Below are 17,673 nucleotides of genomic sequence, written 5' to 3'. Positions count from 1 at the left end.
TTTAACTAGTACTTCTTCATTTTGTATGTAGTACTTGTCGTATGTCATATCTGTTAACATGTTATTGAATTCGTCTGGATACGGAACGATTTTATAGATTGGTACTTTTGTAATGTCTTTGGGAATGTTGGAAATTATTAAAATTTCGTTAGTATCGGTTTTTAGCCATGTGGAGATTTTTATAATTAGTATTTTCTCAGAATTGATTTTTTCCAGGTAGTCTTGTTTTAATAATTTTGGATTAAATATACCGAGTCTGGTTAATTGCATACCTAGTTCTATATCTTCGATATATTCTGTGAAATGCTGTAGATTGAATATAAAAATTTCTATTTATTGATTCCTGTCTTTTTCTTCATTGTGTTTGTTTATGACGTTTATTCCGCTATTTACTGCATATATTACTAAATTTAGTTCATTCATTTGAATGCTGTGGCTGGCTAAATTTTCTATTTTTTGTTCCAAATCGAATTTATCTTCCTGATCTAGTGTTCCCAAGAGATATTTGTAGGCTGTTCCTACTATATTGATTAGGCCTCTTTTATTTCTTTTGGTTATTTTTGGCCCGTTCATTTCTCTTTGCAATTTGTCTACTAGATATTTTATTTGGATTATGTCCTGGAATTTAGTGGCCTGCAATAACAAATTTTGGTATAGTTCTTCAGTTTTAGTTACATTAAGAGCTAGATAATGGTATTCATAATTGATAGTGTTATGTTGTTTTAGTATTATAACCCTACATTTGTATTTACCTTGCTGCTAGCTTATAATTATTAGTGTTAATCTACAATTGTATTTACTATTAACGTTGTACCACTAACCATACAGTATATACTGTATGGTTAGTGGTTGTACGAAATATCGTAAGTATCTGAATAAGTATCGATATGAATAATCATCCGATAGTTCTAGTTCTGCGAACTAGAACTATGCGAGAACTAGATCGGAATAGAACCAGAGATCGGAGCTGGGTTCAATGAGCACTTTTGCGGTATCGACAGGACAGAGTGGTTGGAAAATAATTAAGTAAAATAAAATCATAAAAAGTACGAAACATCCGTGGACTTTCTGCGCCAATAACTTCAGAAGTGGGATCGTAGCCCTTTAAAGAATCTGCCTACATAAGTATTTGTTTACTGGCATCCCCGACAACGAGTATTTTCCACATTTTATAAATGGCTGAGGAAACCATGGCAAACATTGACAAAGAAAAATTGTAGAGTGGTTGCTGGAGAAGGAGATCATTTTTCCAGCCAGCGCAACACTAAGGCAACTTCGCAAGCTTGCCATAAGTGGTGGAATGGACGAAGTTTCTGAAAGTCTGGTGAATAAATCGGATATTGAATCGGAGGAGAAAGTGTCTGAAAATGAGCAGATCGACGATATGAAAGAAGAAGAATTACTTGACGCCGCAATAAGGGTTGCTGAGAAAAAGAAGAAACTGGCTGCCTTAATGGTAATGGACAACCATGTGACCGATGACATCCGAATGGTCAAGCAACTGATTGCCCCTTTTTCTGCCAGTGAAAATGATGAAGCCTCTGAATGGGTCTTGAATTTTGAACGGATTTGCGGAGACGTGAACGAAAGCAGCAATTTTAAGCTTCGTTGTGTGCGCATGTTGATGAAGGCGGGAACAGAGGCGGACTTGTTCATGCGTGTCGACAAATCAAAGACTTACGACGAGTTCAAAGGAAACTTCCTAAAAACTTTTGGCCGTAGCAATTCAACTGCCGACGTGGTACTCCTGTCGAAGGAAACCTTTTTCAACCCGGAGAAAAACTCCGTAATGGGATATATTCTTCGCATGGAAGAAATTGCTATGCGTGCCGACATCGAAGAGAAATTGACAGTGCAGTTCATCATTGATGGTTTTCGTGATCGATCTTCCAGTATCGCCTTATTGTATTCAGCGTCGACCATCGGAAAACTTAAGGAGCTAGCTCGACAATACGAGGCTTTGAGGAAGAGTACCCAGACGAATTTTAGGCGCACTGGGATGACCGCTTCCGGAAATGACCGGAGCCAGGTGCGCTGCTATAATTGTTCAGCACATGGCCATTATGCTTCATCGTGTCCCGCACCTAAGCGGGAGAAGGGATCGTGTTTCCAGTGTGGATCCATGCAGCACCAGGTGAAGGATTGCCAACAGAAGCCTATGTCAGCCCAGCGATCCGTGGATACAGCCAGCAACCCGCCGATGGACGACAGAGAGGAGAACAATATTTTTGTTCCTATTGTTAATCAGGTAGGGGTATATTTTTACACTGATATAAAACGCAGGTATCAAATTAAATTTCTTTCTGGTATGTTGGACACCGGTAGCGCTATTAATTTGATGCAGCGCTCGGCGATACCTTATGAAAATTTTGATGGTGTACTAAGACCGACAGAGTATTTTGGAGTTAACGGTTCGAGAATAAGCATTTTTGGAAAAATAATTGTCAATTTAGTTTTTCATAACATTGAAAAAGAACTTATATTTTTCGTTGTACCAAACAACTATATTTCGTATAATATCCTTCTGGGGCGCAGTTTCCTTGAAAATTATGGAATAAAATTAATTTTTGAAAATGAAATTGAAAATAGAGTATTAGTGAACAGTGACTTAGATGAAAATAGAGTATTTGTGAACAGTGACTTAGATGAAAATAGAGTATTAGTGAACATTGAGAGTGACCAAATTGAAAATGTAGTATTGACAAATAGAGACAGTGAGATGATGTTATCAGATATCAATAATAATGGATTATTGAAGGATGAAAATTATGAGAATAAGATTAGTGTCCAATTGAATTGTAATAACATTGACCTTTTATTGAAAGATAACGAGCAAAAGCATATGGCAAGTGAATCATTAGAAAGAACCAACTTAGATATACCGTATATATATAGTATTGAAATAACAAAAGAAGAGGACAACTATAATATCGACCCAAAGCGAACTGATAAAGAACGTAGTAAATTCATGGAATTGATAAAACTTAACTATTCAGACTTAACTAACATTCCAGCAATTCAACATAACTACGAAATGAATCTCAAACTTAAATCAGAAGAACCTGTACGCACTGTTCCGAGAAGACTTTCATATCAGGAGAAGAAAGAAGTAGATACCCAAATAGATGAACTATTGAAAAAAGGCTTCATAAGAGAAAGTAAATCGCCTTACAGCTCTGCAATAGTATTAGTTAAGAAAAAATCAGGGGAAAAAAGAATGTGTGTAGATTACAAACAGCTTAATAAGATTTGCATTCGTGATGGATATCCATTGCCACTAATAGACGACTGCTTAGAGAGATTAGAAGGGAACACAATTTTTACACTTTTAGATTTGAAACACAGTTATCACCAAGTAAAAGTAGCAGAAAGTTCGGTGCAGTATACAGCATTTGTCATACCTAGCGGACAATATGAATACACAAGAATGCCTTTTGGGCTTATGAATGCACCAGCAGTATTTATGAGATTTATTAATTTCATTTTACAACCATTAATTCGCGAAGGTAATGTAGTAGTTTATATGGACGATATCGCTATAGGTTCCAAGTCGTTGAACGAACATCTTATAACAGTAGGTAGAGTTTTAAGAATTCTCGCAGAATATCGACTAGAAATTAAGGTTAGTAAATGTCAATTTGGTTATGAAAGTATTGAGTTCTTGGGATATACCCTTTCTGGTAGGGGAATAAGCCCAAACTGTGAACACACAGCAACCATTAAGCATCTGCCATTGCCAAAAGATCGCCATGAAATGCAAAAGGTTTTGGGATTATTCTCTTATTTTAGGCGTTTCATCCCTGCTTACTCAAGAATAGCAAAACCATTACAAGAACTTACAAAACCTGGAACTAAGTTTGAGCTTCAAGACAAATGCATACAAATTTTTGAATATCTTCGAGAAAAACTGATTTCGTCACCAGTATTAGCTCTGTATAATCCAAATCGAGAAACAGAATTGCATTGTGATGCAAGTAGTGAAGGTTTTGGTGGAATTTTGTTGCAGAAACAAGATGACAATAAGTTTCACCCAACAGCATATTTTTCACAGAGAGCGACAAAACTAGAGGCAAGATACGAAAGTTTCAAGCTGGAAACGTTAGCTGTGATCTATTCATTGAGGAAATTTCGAATTTATTTAGAAGGGATTCCGTTTAGAATTATAACAGATTGTAACTCAGTAGTTTTATGTTTAGGAAAGGGACGTCTTCATTCAAATATCGCCAGATGGGCCATAGAGCTAGCAAATTATAATTACACTTTAAAACATCGTAGTGGAATATATATGTCCCATGTGGACACCTTAAGTAGATATCCTTCAGCGCTTAATCAAGATTTTGAATATGAACCAATAGTGACAATTCATGAAAGTGATAACAAAGACCGAATAGTTTCCGTGATTGAGTGCGACGACATTAATCTTCAGCTTCAGATAACACAAAACAGGGACAACCATATAGGAAAATTAAAAGAACAATTGGAGCATGGACCTGTTAAGAAATTTTCATTGAGCGACGGAATTGTTTATAAAATAGGTGAGAACGACGTTGAGCTGTTTTATGTCCCAGCTGAAATGGAAACGCAAATAATCAGAAGAGTTCACGAAAACTTATGTCACTTAGGAACTGAGAAATGTATGAAAGAAATCTTAAGACATTATTGGTTCCCGAATATGAGATCTAAAATCGATTTGTTTATAGGAAATTGTTTAAATTGTATCATGTTTTCAGTCCCCACACATGCGAACAATCGAACACTTCACAATATTCCTAAGCGACCAATCCCATTCGACACCTTACAGGTAGACCATTTTGGACCACTTCCCGCTGTTATATCAAAGAAGAAGCATGTATTAGTTATCATTGACGCCTTTACGAAATTTGTAAAATTGTTTTCTGTAAATATGACAAGCACTAAAGAAGTCAACACATGTTTTTCAAAGTATTTTCAATTTTATAGTCGTCCACGTAGAATTATTAGCGATAGAGGAACGTGTTTTACATCATTAGAATTTAGTAAATTTTTGTTAGAAAATAATATAGAACACGTGAAAGTGGCAACTGCTTCACCCCAAGCGAATGGTCAGGTAGAACGGGTTAACAGAACTATGAAAGCTATGCTCGCCAAAATAACTGAGCCAATAAATCACGAAGATTGGAGCAAACTTTTAATAAAGGCTGAATATGCAATTAATAACTCAGTCCATTCGACCACGAAAGAATTGCCTTCAGTGTTGTTATTCGGAGTCCAACAGAGGGGTTGTAATATTGACGCGTTAACAGAATACTTAGATGATAAACAAGACCGAACTCAAAGCGATTTAGAATCAGTACGTAAGAAATTTTTGGATAAAATCGAGCATTGTCAGCAGAAGAGTGAAGAGTATTTTGAAAGGAATCACAAAAATCATATTGAGTTCTTGAAAGGCGATTTCGTTGTAATGAGAAACATTGACACCACAATAGGTACAAATAAAAAATTTGTTCCGAAGTACAGGGGTCCGTACATCATCAAGAAGGTATTGCCGAACGACAGATATGTGTTAAATGACATTGAAAACTGCCAAATAAGCCAAATCCCGTATGAGGGCATTATAGAGGCATGCCGATTAAGGAAATGGGCAGATTGGCGTAATCAGTGTGAAAGTGACTCCTACTTAAATAGTTAACAAAATATATATATACACATATAATTAAAATTACTCTTAATTACATATTTACGATCGAGGGCGATCTAATTGTCAGGATGGCCGAGCTGTTAGGTTGTTTTAGTATTATAACCCTACATTTGTATTTACCTTGCTGCTAGCTTATAATTATTAGTGTTAATCTACAATTGTATTTACTATTAACGTTGTACGAAATATCGTAAGTATCTGAATAAGTATCGATATGAATAATCATCCGATAGTTCTAGTTCTGCGAACTAGAACTATGCGAGAACTAGATCGGAATAGAACCAGAGATCGGAGCTGGGTTCAATGAGCACTTTTGCGGTATCGACAGGACAGAGTGGTTGGAAAAGAATTAAGTAAAATAAAATCATAAAAAGTACGAAACATCCGTGGACTTTCTGCGCCAATAATAGGTATGTTAATCGATCCAGTTTTGAATATCATATATCCGTTTTGGGATTTTATAGGATTTATTTCTATGTTTTGACCCTGTGCCATTACGATGGTAATTATGAGAAAGATGAGGATTTTAATTGTGTTGAAGTTCGCCGATTCCATTAACTTCCTCGGTTTCTCTGCAATCATTATATTTGCCTGTATTAGATTTCTTCTTTTTTTTTGAATTTTGATTTATAATGAGTTATTTTCCCATCCCTATTCTTTTCTTCATAATGTTTTTCGTCTACCTGTCTAATTTCGCCCGTCCTTTTGAAAGGGTTTGTTACCTTAGACTTAACTAGAGGAGACAGTTTATAGCGGGTATCTACTTCATACTCTATGCAGTTTTTATTTAATTGAGTGATTTTATTCACTTTATTTAGTTAGGTGTAACAATCATGTGAGCCTGCATAAATGAATATATCAGCTGGAGTATTGCTTGTGGTATTATGTTTTGTTTTATGATTATGAGTGTAAAGAATTAATTCAAATTTTGTGCATCTATCATCTGGGTTATCCTCGCTAGCTATTATTCGTAATTTTTCATTTACTGTTTTATGAAATCTTTTTACGTCGGATATTCCATTTTTGCTGGAAGTGATCTCTATTTTGATGTTTTCCGCATTCAGCCATGCTTGCAATGCTGCGCACATAAAAGCTAAATCTTTGTCGGCTTTGATTTCAATAGGTTTACCCATCTCGTTAAAAACTTTCATAATGGCTCTTTTTGCTTCTAACCAGTCACGACTTTTTACTTCTACAAGAGTGGCAAACTTCGAGTATACGCCAATACATGATAGGAACTTTTCGTTACCACTCATATAGATGTCCATGAAGTTTTTCTCTCTGATGCTCAGTATTTCAGGTGTGGTTTCGAATGCCAACTTTGTATTTCTATGCTCTGTTTTGGCAATATTATAAGTGGACGTTTATAATGTTTTGGATTAGTTTTTGATAATCCGGGTTATAGTATTTTCCCCTAAACCAATTGACGGTTTTCTCTATCCCTGGGTGGAGTAAGCCTTTATGATTTTTATACCCGATACTCAAAATGAGTCTTGGGGTGTATTAGATTTGTGGTAAAAGTGGATGTGTGTAACGTCCAGAAGGAATCGTTTCCGACCCCATAAAGTATATATATTCTTGGTCAGCATCAATAGCCGAGTCGATTGAGCCATGTCTGTCTCTCCGTCTCTGTCGTCTGGCAGGCCGCCCCTAGCTCCTATTGATTATTCGAAATTTGAAGTGCAGTCGTGCGGGTACTTGCCAACAATTGGAACATTTTTAATATGCATGGAATACAGGACACACAGGAGAGCAGATCGCTCCAGATCGACGGCAGTCATCCAAGAAGTTTGTTTCTTATTTCCATTTCTATTTTCTTTGTTTTGTGTGTGTTTTGAAAAATTTGTTGAACCTTTCGAGTGTTCGTGTGTGCGTGTGTCCTTTTGGCTTTGCCAGAAACTTGGCCAACTTTTATATTGCTCTCTGGGAGGAGAAGCGCAGCAAAACATGATATAAGAAAATAAAATTCCATCAAGGGGTTTGGGGGAGGGCCAAAGGCAGGGAATAAAATGAGGGAAATACGTGAAAGAAAATAAAAGCAATCCACAATTTAAGGACTCGATTTTAAATTGTATTTCTCATCGCAGGAATATGCTCAAATAACAAATCAAAATTAAATACAAAGCGAAAGTGATATCCAAAAAACAATTACCGCACATTGAACGCCTGGACATGTGCCCAAAGACCTCGAAGACGACGCCCCTGCTGCTGATCGGCGGCATTGGGTTCGTCATCGTCCTCGTGGGCATCACGGGCATAACGCTGATCAACAACCACAAGCTGTCGAACATCATACGGCTGAACGAGAAGGTGGCCAGCGACAGTGTCAGTGGCAGCGACAATCAGATCAAGGAACTCAACTACGTGAACAACCATCACAGGAATATCTATCTGAAGCTCAACGACACCCAGGCCTCCGACTACGATGACGACGGCCAGCAGGGCGATGAGGCGGCCCCGAAGGCTGATGGCCTGGCCACGGTGGTGCTGGAGCCACCCAAAGTGTCGGAGGGGATTGGAAGCGGGCCCAAGGAGGGCGGCTTTCAAGCGACAAACTCCAACGAGAAGCCATCCACTGGTGCTCCACGTCCTGCCTTTGGGCTGGGGCAGGGACATGTCCAACAGCAGTGCATCCAGCAAGGATTTGATTGATTACCCGAAGCAGACACGAGTCGTTCCGGTGTGTTCGGACTCAAGGACTGAGGACAGGAATTCATCAAGTGTCCTGTTTTTGTGTTTATTAAAGAATAAAGTCAGAGAATGAACACCCAAAATGTCCCACGATTGAGGATAAAAACAAATGCAGGTACAATACATCCTCTAAAGAGTATCCCTTGGAAAAAGAGTCAAAAATTCATGGCCTTCATGGAATATCATCAGCCCATCCAAAGGGATGTTCCTTGTGGCCTTGATCCATGGACTCATTCATTCCCCTTAGTCTGCACCCTGTTTGAAGACTTTCCAGCACTTGAAGGATTTCCAGCAAACACACGCACACAGGAAACCGCGCTAGGCGTGTGTGTGCGTTTGTGAAAGCCGAGGATAATGGTTCCAGTTACAGACAAACGGACACGGCCAGGGCCCAGGTGTAGGCCCCCCTCCACCTGAGAGACATTCACAAAACTGTTCTGAAACCTCCAGCGAGCGATAAACATGCACGTGACAACAACTACAACGGCAACAAGGAGGTGTCAAGTGGAGGTGCACCCACCCCACCGTATCCACTGAATGTGATCTAAATCTTGGCGTTTATTACGCTCACTTGGCTCCTTCTCTTGTACAATTGCCATTACGTGGTTGGCTCTCCTCCGCCGCCCCTGTGGCGGATGGTGACTGGGGACTCTGGCCAATTGCCGTACGCTTTCACGGGGTTCAAAGGGGCCCGTGTTGTCGTGACAAGGGAGCCAGAAGTAGACATGGCTAGAACGTAGAGTAGAGTAGACCTTGGGCCAGGCCTAATGACGGAGAAAAGTCAATGAAATTGCCATTTGATTAACATTTAAATGCATTAAATCGATTTCCCATCGAGCAGTCGAAAGATTAGCTCTAGAAACAGCTTATAGGATACCAAAAGCTTCAAAATAACCTTCGAAATCTCCCAGTTTTTGTGACTTCTAACTGACATTTGTTGATGCACTCCACACAGAGAAATGATATATGTATCTCTATTCAATCTGTATTCAAGATAAAGAATGCGAATGAGGGCGAACGGATGGGTAAAAATTGAATGCAAATGTTGCAAAGGTGAATGCGAGAATACATTTATTCATGTGATTGCCTGTCCGAACACCCAACGAGAAGATTGTCTGTGTGTGTGGGGGGTGGGAGCAGACAGATGAAGAAATTTATATGTGTAATCCAAGGCGAGAAAAGCAGCTCAAGCGTTGTTAACCTGTTACCCCTCGTTCAATTTGACAAGGAAAGGGTATAATATGTTACCATTTAAATTTCTTGTTTCTCCTTTGAGCAACGCCTTTTGTGATCTAATGTTTTATCTCCCTTCGATTTGTCTCTCGTTTCAGGTGAGTTTCCCCAAGATGAATGTCCGCTTGGAAGGCTAAAGTTCAATTGGAAAGTAAAAAAATTGTATTATCGGAATCTCCTAAGCTGCGAACACATTAATGATATTACAAAGGTCAAAGCTCATTGGCAAACCAATGAAATTACGGTAGATGTGATCTTTAGGCTTAAGACAATAGCTCCAAATACACAAAATGTGTGTTTAAAGAAGAATCTCTCCGAAACGGTTCTTTCTGTTTCCCTCACTGCATTTATCGCGATGGCGGGGCGCAACCAACTTCACTTTGCACAGAAATCAGCTGGCTGTTCCTCTGCGATGATGAGTAACGTTTAAGAAAGAGGGAGATATGGTAGGGTCCTAGACTCTAGAGGGAGGCCTTTGCAATGCTGACAAAGCAGTCACTGCAAGTGCTTGAATCCATCTCCTCATTATTAATGAGGCTGCCTCGAAGCAAAATGAGCAGGAGGTTTGGGTCTGGCAGATTCCAGCAGTTATATTTTTGTAAGGAACTGTAGCGGCGCCATGGTATCACAGAGTCGCATTCTATAAACCATCGATAGGTATCTGTGGTTCGTCCCTTTTTCCATCTTTGTGGCTGACGGGGAATGAGAGAAATCCACAAACAAGTTGTCAATTAATTATTGAATTATTCCACAACCAATAATTCAGTTTTACCTCCCTCGATAGTCGATAGTGAGTCGATAGTGACTCGGTAGTGAAGAATACAAATCGGTGATAAAAACCCAACAAATAATGACATTTTCCGATCGGCTCAAACAAGTTTTGATATATCTCTTGTGGGTGACCAGGAAGACCTGTATTTATGTTTGTATACCCTCGATTGTGGCCGCCGAAGAGCCATTGACGCTGATGAGCAGAAACCACATGAAGCTGGCTGACACACGGCCCTTTTGACTAAAGGAAACTTTAATCAGGAAGCGCCTTTCACAGAAATTGGATGCCTTGAGCACCAGAGGCATTCAACGGCATTCTGGAGCTCGAACTGGATTTCGACTGGATTCCCCTGTACTTTCAAATACCAAGCTATCGAAATCCACAGCTTAGTCAGCACTGTGGCTCTTGCATTGGTTCGATAGTAGAACACCTTAATCCGGATGCACCTTGGATCCAAGTTCAATTCCATTTGGATTGGAGCTGCTTTGGAACACTCTACAAAAGGACTTCTTGGACCCTTGCAAAAACAAAATATCATAATAATAGTTTTCTCTTGAAATGATTAACACTGAAGGGTATCCCATCCCATCCCAAGCCTCTCCTCCCCTCCCATTCGGGCCATTCAAGGGCGATTCTCGCTTTTCTGCCGCATTTCTTTCGCTTGTTTTGGTTCTCGTGCTCTACACATGTCGGCAGCTAATAATCGAATTGTGTTCAGCCATTTGTTCGTTTCTGCTAATTCCTTGTGCCAGCCAATGCCACACACCGACCATCGACCACCGACCATTCAAATTACAACGAGGAAAAGAGGAAAAACCATGTCGAGGGGGGGGAGGGGGAAAATGGAAATCGAATTCGAAATCGAAGAGGAGCGAAAGCATTGAAAAGCTAAAAGCTGCTGATGTGAAAGCAAGAGTGGAAGAGCAGAAGTTGAAGGGAGAAAGGGACTGTAACTGAGGGAAGCTCGGCGTAACATTGACCAATTCCGCTGGCCGTCAAAAATGGTCAATAGCCAGTGGATGAAACCGGCGACAAGAGACACAGACATACACAGACCACGTACAGTGGTACGACAGGATGAAAACAAGGAAAGCTGGCTTTGTAGAAGTGTTGGAACAGCTTGGACATTTAATTGTGAATCAATTTTCCATAAGAATCTGTCCGTCCATCCGTCTAACCGTCCCCTTCAGCACCTAGTGCTCAAAGACTACAAGAGCTAGAGCAACGATCTTTTGGATCCAGACTTCTGTGATATGTCACTGCAACAAGAATATTTCAAAACTTTGCCCCGCCCACTTCCGCTCCCACAAATGGCGAAAATCTGTGGCATTCACACTTTCGACGATACGAGAAAACTAAACGCGCAGAGTCGTAGAAGATGACTATATCTTTTAGAGTGCAAAATCTGAACCACATCGTATAATTATAATAATTTCATTCTTTCTCGCTCTGTCTCTCTGTAACACACCGGTCTCATGGTCAGTTTTGCCAATTGCCAAATATGAGTTCAAGGATCTCAGAACCCATAAGAGCTAGAGCAATAAAATTTGGTGTCCACACTCCTGTGATATCGGACCTTGACCGTTTTGTGTCAAAATTTCGCCACACCCCCTTCCGCCACGGCAAAGGATGAAAATCTGGGGCATCCACAATATTGCAGATTCGAGAAAACTAAGAACGCACAATCATAGATAACGACCATATCTATCAGATTGCTGAATCTGGATCAGATCAGATAATTTTTATAGCCAAAAGGAACAAATCAATTTGCACTGGCTACGCAGCGCCCGTCGTCACGCTCAGACTGATTTTCTGTCTCTCTCGCACGCACTCTTTGTCGTGTCGTTTAATATTCGCGGCGTCTGCCGGAGGAGAGCCATACTGACCAAGTATCGGGTATAAATGTAGAGTTGCGGTGTCCGCAGCAACTCACAACGTTCCCCCTCGTTTAAAATGGTTTCTAGAAGTTTCCTGCTTGATTTGACAGCTTTGGTTATATTGTTAGCATTAATGATTTCTAAATAGGCTTTTTGGAATGGAGGAAAATCTATTTCGTTATGGAAATATAATGCGCTTTTTTTGGTACATTGATATTCCTTTATTAAATCCTTCGCTAAGGTGTTAGTCATTTCTTTATACGTAATCTTGATGATTAGCTTGTGACAGTAACGAATTGTTTCTACCTTATCTTCATTGCCTTTTATTAACTCGATTTGCCAATTATCATAGTAAATCGGTCTTTCCGTGATGTCAATGTGATTGAGATTTTCTTCCTGTGCGCTATGTACAGTTGAACCAACGCTATTGGAAGCTTCTCCAAGGAGATTTTCATTAATCTTTACCCTTGATAAGGCATCAGCTACATGATTTTCTTTGCCTGGTAGATATTTCATTTTAAAATCAAATTAGTTCAGTTTTATTTTCCACCTTTGTAATTTCATATTTGGCTCCTTGAGGTTGTTCAACCAAATCAGGGGCTTATGATAGCTTTGTATCTCGAATGTTCTACCGAACAGGTATGAACGGAAATACTTGGTTGCCCATACGATCGCTAATAATTCCTTTTCGATGGCTGAATAGTTTATTTCATGTTCATTCAGGGTTCTGCTAGCGTAGCAGATCGGTTTGTGTTCTTGTGACAAAACCACTCCCAATGCTATGTTACTAGCGTCGGTTGTTACCGTGAACATTTTGTCAAAGTCTGGGAACGCAAGGATAGGGTCTGAGGTGATGGGTACTTTTAGTCTCTCAAATGCCTCGACGTACTTTTCTTCCTTGGGGTCTATGACAGCTCCTTTCTTTAGTTTGAGTGTCATGGGTTTTGCTATGTTTGCAAAATTAGGAATGAATTTCCTGTAGAACCCGCACAGACCTAAGAATGTTTATTTGTTTAGTCGTTTCTGGTATTGGAAATTTGACAATGGCAGAGATTTTCCTGAATTTGTTACTATTCCTTCAGTAGTGACTACATGACCTTGGAATTCAGTTTCCCTTTTCATGAATTCACATTTATCCATTTGTAGCTTCAAGTTGGCGTCTCTCAACTCTTCAAATAATCTCGTTAGTGACAACAAGTGTTCTTCCAATGAAGTGGAAAATATAATGATGTCATCTAAGTATACAAAGCAATCTTTGAAGATTAACTCTTCTAGCAGATTGTTCATACATCTTTGGAAGGTAGCGGGGGCAGTGGTTAGCCCAAAGGGCATACGAGTGAACTCGTAATGTCCATGCTTAGTGGAGAACGCAGTTTTGGGGATTGAGCTAGGTTCCATGGGTATTTGACGGAAACCTTTTGCTAAATCGATTGTCGTAAAATACTGACATTTACCTAGTTTGTCTAGGATTTCATCCATTCTTGGAGTTGGGAATTTGTCCTTAACTGTTATTTCATTTAGACTTCTATAGTCTACTACCATTCGATATTTTTGCTTTCCTGAAGCATCTATCTTCTTCGGAATCATAGATATGGGCGAGCAGTAAGGAGAATTCGACTTTCGAATTATTCCCTGCCTGATCATATCTTTGATTTGCTGGTTTACCTCCTGATCATGTATCTGGGCATATTTGTATGGTCGTCTGTAGACCGGGTCTTCATGTTGAGTTTCGATCTCGTGCTTGATTGTACTTGTGAAAGTCAAATTGTCACCTTCTCTGTACTGCACATCCTTAAACTCATATAAGACCTTCTTTAACTCTTTCCTCTCTTCGTCGTTTAAGTGTTCCAATCTTAATTGATTACATTCCCTTAATTCACTGTCTAGAGCGGAAGCGATGTATTGATCTCCCTCTGGAGATGGGTCAAGGCACTTAGGTGCGATTTTCTCTTCTTTTGTAGAGGGATCAGTGCACTTCTGTGCGGTCTTGCCGGCTTCAATAGCTTCTCCACTCTGAATGATTGGGTACGACCTAGCTCCTAGCATTACAGTGTCATTTCTGTAATCGATGACGGCTTTACTTGCCATCAAGTATTCTCTTCCTAATAAAATATCATAATTTTCGGAAAACTTATGTATGTAGAACTTTTGTTCGGACGGACATGTTTTGTTCGCATTCCTCATTATACTTTTGGTTAAACGGACATGTCCATTGATGGTATGGACTGTAAGGTCTTTTATTTTGGAATATGTATAATTTTCTTTTATGATGTTGATCGATGATCCCGAGTCAGCGATACACCTTAATGTTCTTTTATTAATGGTAATGTTTATATAGGGTCCTCCTAGGTTTCTTCCGAGGCGGCTTGATGAAAATTTACGTCCATCTTTATTTTGCCACTTTGGCTCTCCCTCGCTCTTTTAGTAGGTTGGTTGGGTCTACTCCCACTAGCTTGGTTTTGAGATATTTGCTGATTGAATGGATTCTGAGCCCTAGTTACTGCACCGTCAAGTGGCCCGTGTGACACCAGCAGAAGGCTGTTCGCGCGGATCCCAGGCAAAACGCAGCCCTCCTCCCGCCCAACCGACCGAGGGGCGCTGCCGCATGACGCGCGGTGCGTAGCCGAACCAAACGCGAACATGCAAGAAAGATAGATATTAGACTAACATTCGAGGAAAATTAGCACTAAACTTACTAAGAAACTAAGCATGCAATCAAAATACAAATACCACTACAGTTACTAATTAATAGAAAGGTGTGTAAGGATTAATAATTTAATAAGAGGAAAAGAATTAGTGTTCATGCAAGGAATAATTCGATCTACAAAGTGGAAGGAACAACGGTATAAAATTTCTAGTCAGTCTAATAGGAAACGTGAAGTTTATGCGGCTCAACAGATCAGTGCTGTCTATGTCACCCCTGATCCAGTTGTGCATAAATATCATACCATCATCATATCGCCATCTCGGGCGCACTGACGGATCTGGGGGCTGACTCCAGGACGGTGAGCCTGATCGATCAGACAGCTGCGACGGGATAGTCAAGGTTATGAGAGGAAGATATATCGATAGTAAGTAAGAGTTCGACTGCAGGAGCGAGTAGACGTGCGTAGAGAACTATGTTAAGAAAAATTAACTTATTTGTAACCATTTAATTTGTAACCAAAATAAAAACAATACACCGACGTGTGTTGTATATTTGATGGAGTTTCTGGCGCGGATTCTTACTCACTTGTAGGGAGCTCACCTGGGATCCCTACATATATAATAAGAGACTAACCGATCATATCTCAATCTTAGCAAGACAAATATTCAAAATGGATTGAAAGATATGGATAGGGTACAGAACAATTATTTTTCTACATCGAATAATCTATATCAGACGAGGTACTTGTATGATAAATTAACCTTTGCTTCATCTAATAGAACGTTGAATCTGGTAACCAGAAGGTACAAATTTGCCAATACGGGAAAACATTTTTTAACAAATGCTATTCGGTTATGGAACGAGTTACCTTTCATTATTAAAAATATTAGTAGAGAAACGCAATTTACGGAGAAATTAGAAAAACGCTTTATAAACTCTTAAAAAGAAAAAAAAAAAAACAAAAAACAAAAACAAATAAATAATTAAAAATATTAATAATACAAAAAAATAAAGTTTAAAAAATTAGAGCTAGTATTATTATTAATATTACAAAAATTAGTCATGGTAATAAAAATAATAGTCATACTATAAATGTTAGAATAAGAAAATCATGTTTAAAAGCACAACTATTTGAACTCCATGTGACTAGCGCATTAACACAAATTATATATACTGTGGCCTTATCCGAAAAAAAATCCGGCAAAATCCGAAATATGGACGTTGACATGCAATTACTGCACCGTCAAGTGTCCCGTGTGGCCCAACCAACCGACCGAGGAGCGTTGCCGCATGACGCGCGGTGCGTAGCCGAACCAAACGCGTGCATGCAGGAAACATATTTATAAGACTAACGTTCAAGGAAAATTAGCACTATACTACTAAGGAACTAAACATGCATTCAAAATACATTTACGAATATCAATACAATTACTAACTAATAGAAAGGTATATTATGGTTAAAGGTAAATTATGTACTATTTGGGATGACTAACTCCCCTCCGGTGTTTATGAAGTACATACATATATGCTGTTTTCAGACCATTGATAGATGACGGTATTTTGATTTTGTATATGGAGGCCATTATTATTCCGTGAAAGGATGTGCAAAAAGGACTTGAAAAATTACAGAAGGTGTTGAGCATCGCAAAGATTTCAGGATTACGCATAAAATGGTAGCAATCGCAAGTGTTACAGCGAAAGGTTAATTTTTTAGGTTACATTATAGAGAATACAACGATAAGACCATCTCAAGATAAAACTTCGGTAGTTGAAAATTGTCCAATTCCGAGAGACAGGTAACAAGTTCAACGCTATTTGGGCCTAACTTCCCATTTCACTATTTCAGACCACTGACAAACTTGATGAAAAAGGATGTTTCTTTCAAAATGGGTGAAGAAGAGTTGGCAGCATTTAATCAGTTGAAAGTTTATTTATCCGGTTGTCCTGTTTGAAAGTTGTTTAGTCAGAAGGGCAAAACTGAAGTTCACTGCGATGCAAGTATGTATGGGTATGGAGCCATACTTTTGCAAATGGACTCAGAGGATCAATGTTTCCACCCGGTAGAATATATGAGTCATAAGACAACCCCAGCTGAAGAAAAGTATCCTTCATACGAGCTTTAAATACTCGCTATAGTGCAGGCTTTAAAGAAGTGGAGAGTGTATTTTTTTGGGAGAAAGATACAAATTATTACTGACTGTAATGCTTTTGCGTTAGCGATGAGGAAACAAGATGTTTCAGTGAAGGTATCTCGTTGGGCCATATTTCTTCAGGACTTCGATTATGAAATTGTAGAGTAGAGTGCATTGTTTGTTGTTGGAAGATTACTGATACATCGAATAAAGCAGGCTCAACGTCAGGATATTTGGATATCAGCAATTTGTAAGGTGCTAGAGTCGGGTTCTTACGATGACTTTTATTTGAAGTATGACATTTTGCACACGGATCCAGTTAAAGAGTTGATCGTAATGCCATCTGGGATGGAAAGCGAAATCATAATGATTGCTCATCGTCAGGGTCATTTTGGTGTCAACAGAACTATCGATTTAGTGCAGCGCGAATACTTTATTCCAGAGTTGTTAGGGAAAGTAGATAGGATTGTTAAGTCGTGTGTGGATTGCATTGTGAGCGTAATTGACAAATCTGATGAGCCTTTGCAAACGTATCATATTGACCATATTGGACCGATGGGTTTGACTAAGAACTGTATAACCACGTCCTAGTAGTTGTCGACGATTTTTCTAAATTTTTCTGGCTTTATCCAACAAAGAGTACA

General features: G+C 39.2%; 1 protein-coding gene across 1 annotated transcript; it reads left to right on the top strand.

The window, feature by feature from the left end:
• The first annotated feature begins 886 nt into the window (after nt 1-886).
• Nucleotides 887-2,579, top strand: LOC117184703 (uncharacterized). The gene is made up of 2 exons (XM_033383374.1): nt 887-2,248; nt 2,326-2,579. Exons 1-2 carry the CDS (start codon nt 1,301-1,303, stop codon nt 2,332-2,334), a joined length of 957 nt encoding a protein of 318 aa, XP_033239265.1. The 5' UTR covers nt 887-1,300; the 3' UTR covers nt 2,335-2,579.
• The last annotated feature ends 15,094 nt before the right edge of the window (nt 2,580-17,673 follow it).

This window comes from Drosophila pseudoobscura, chromosome X (assembly GCF_009870125.1).
Source record: "Drosophila pseudoobscura strain MV-25-SWS-2005 chromosome X, UCI_Dpse_MV25, whole genome shotgun sequence".
Taxonomy (NCBI): Eukaryota; Metazoa; Arthropoda; class Insecta; order Diptera; family Drosophilidae; genus Drosophila; species Drosophila pseudoobscura.
The sequence above is the reverse complement of the archived record's forward strand: the minus strand, read 5'-3'. Positions and strand labels throughout refer to the sequence as shown.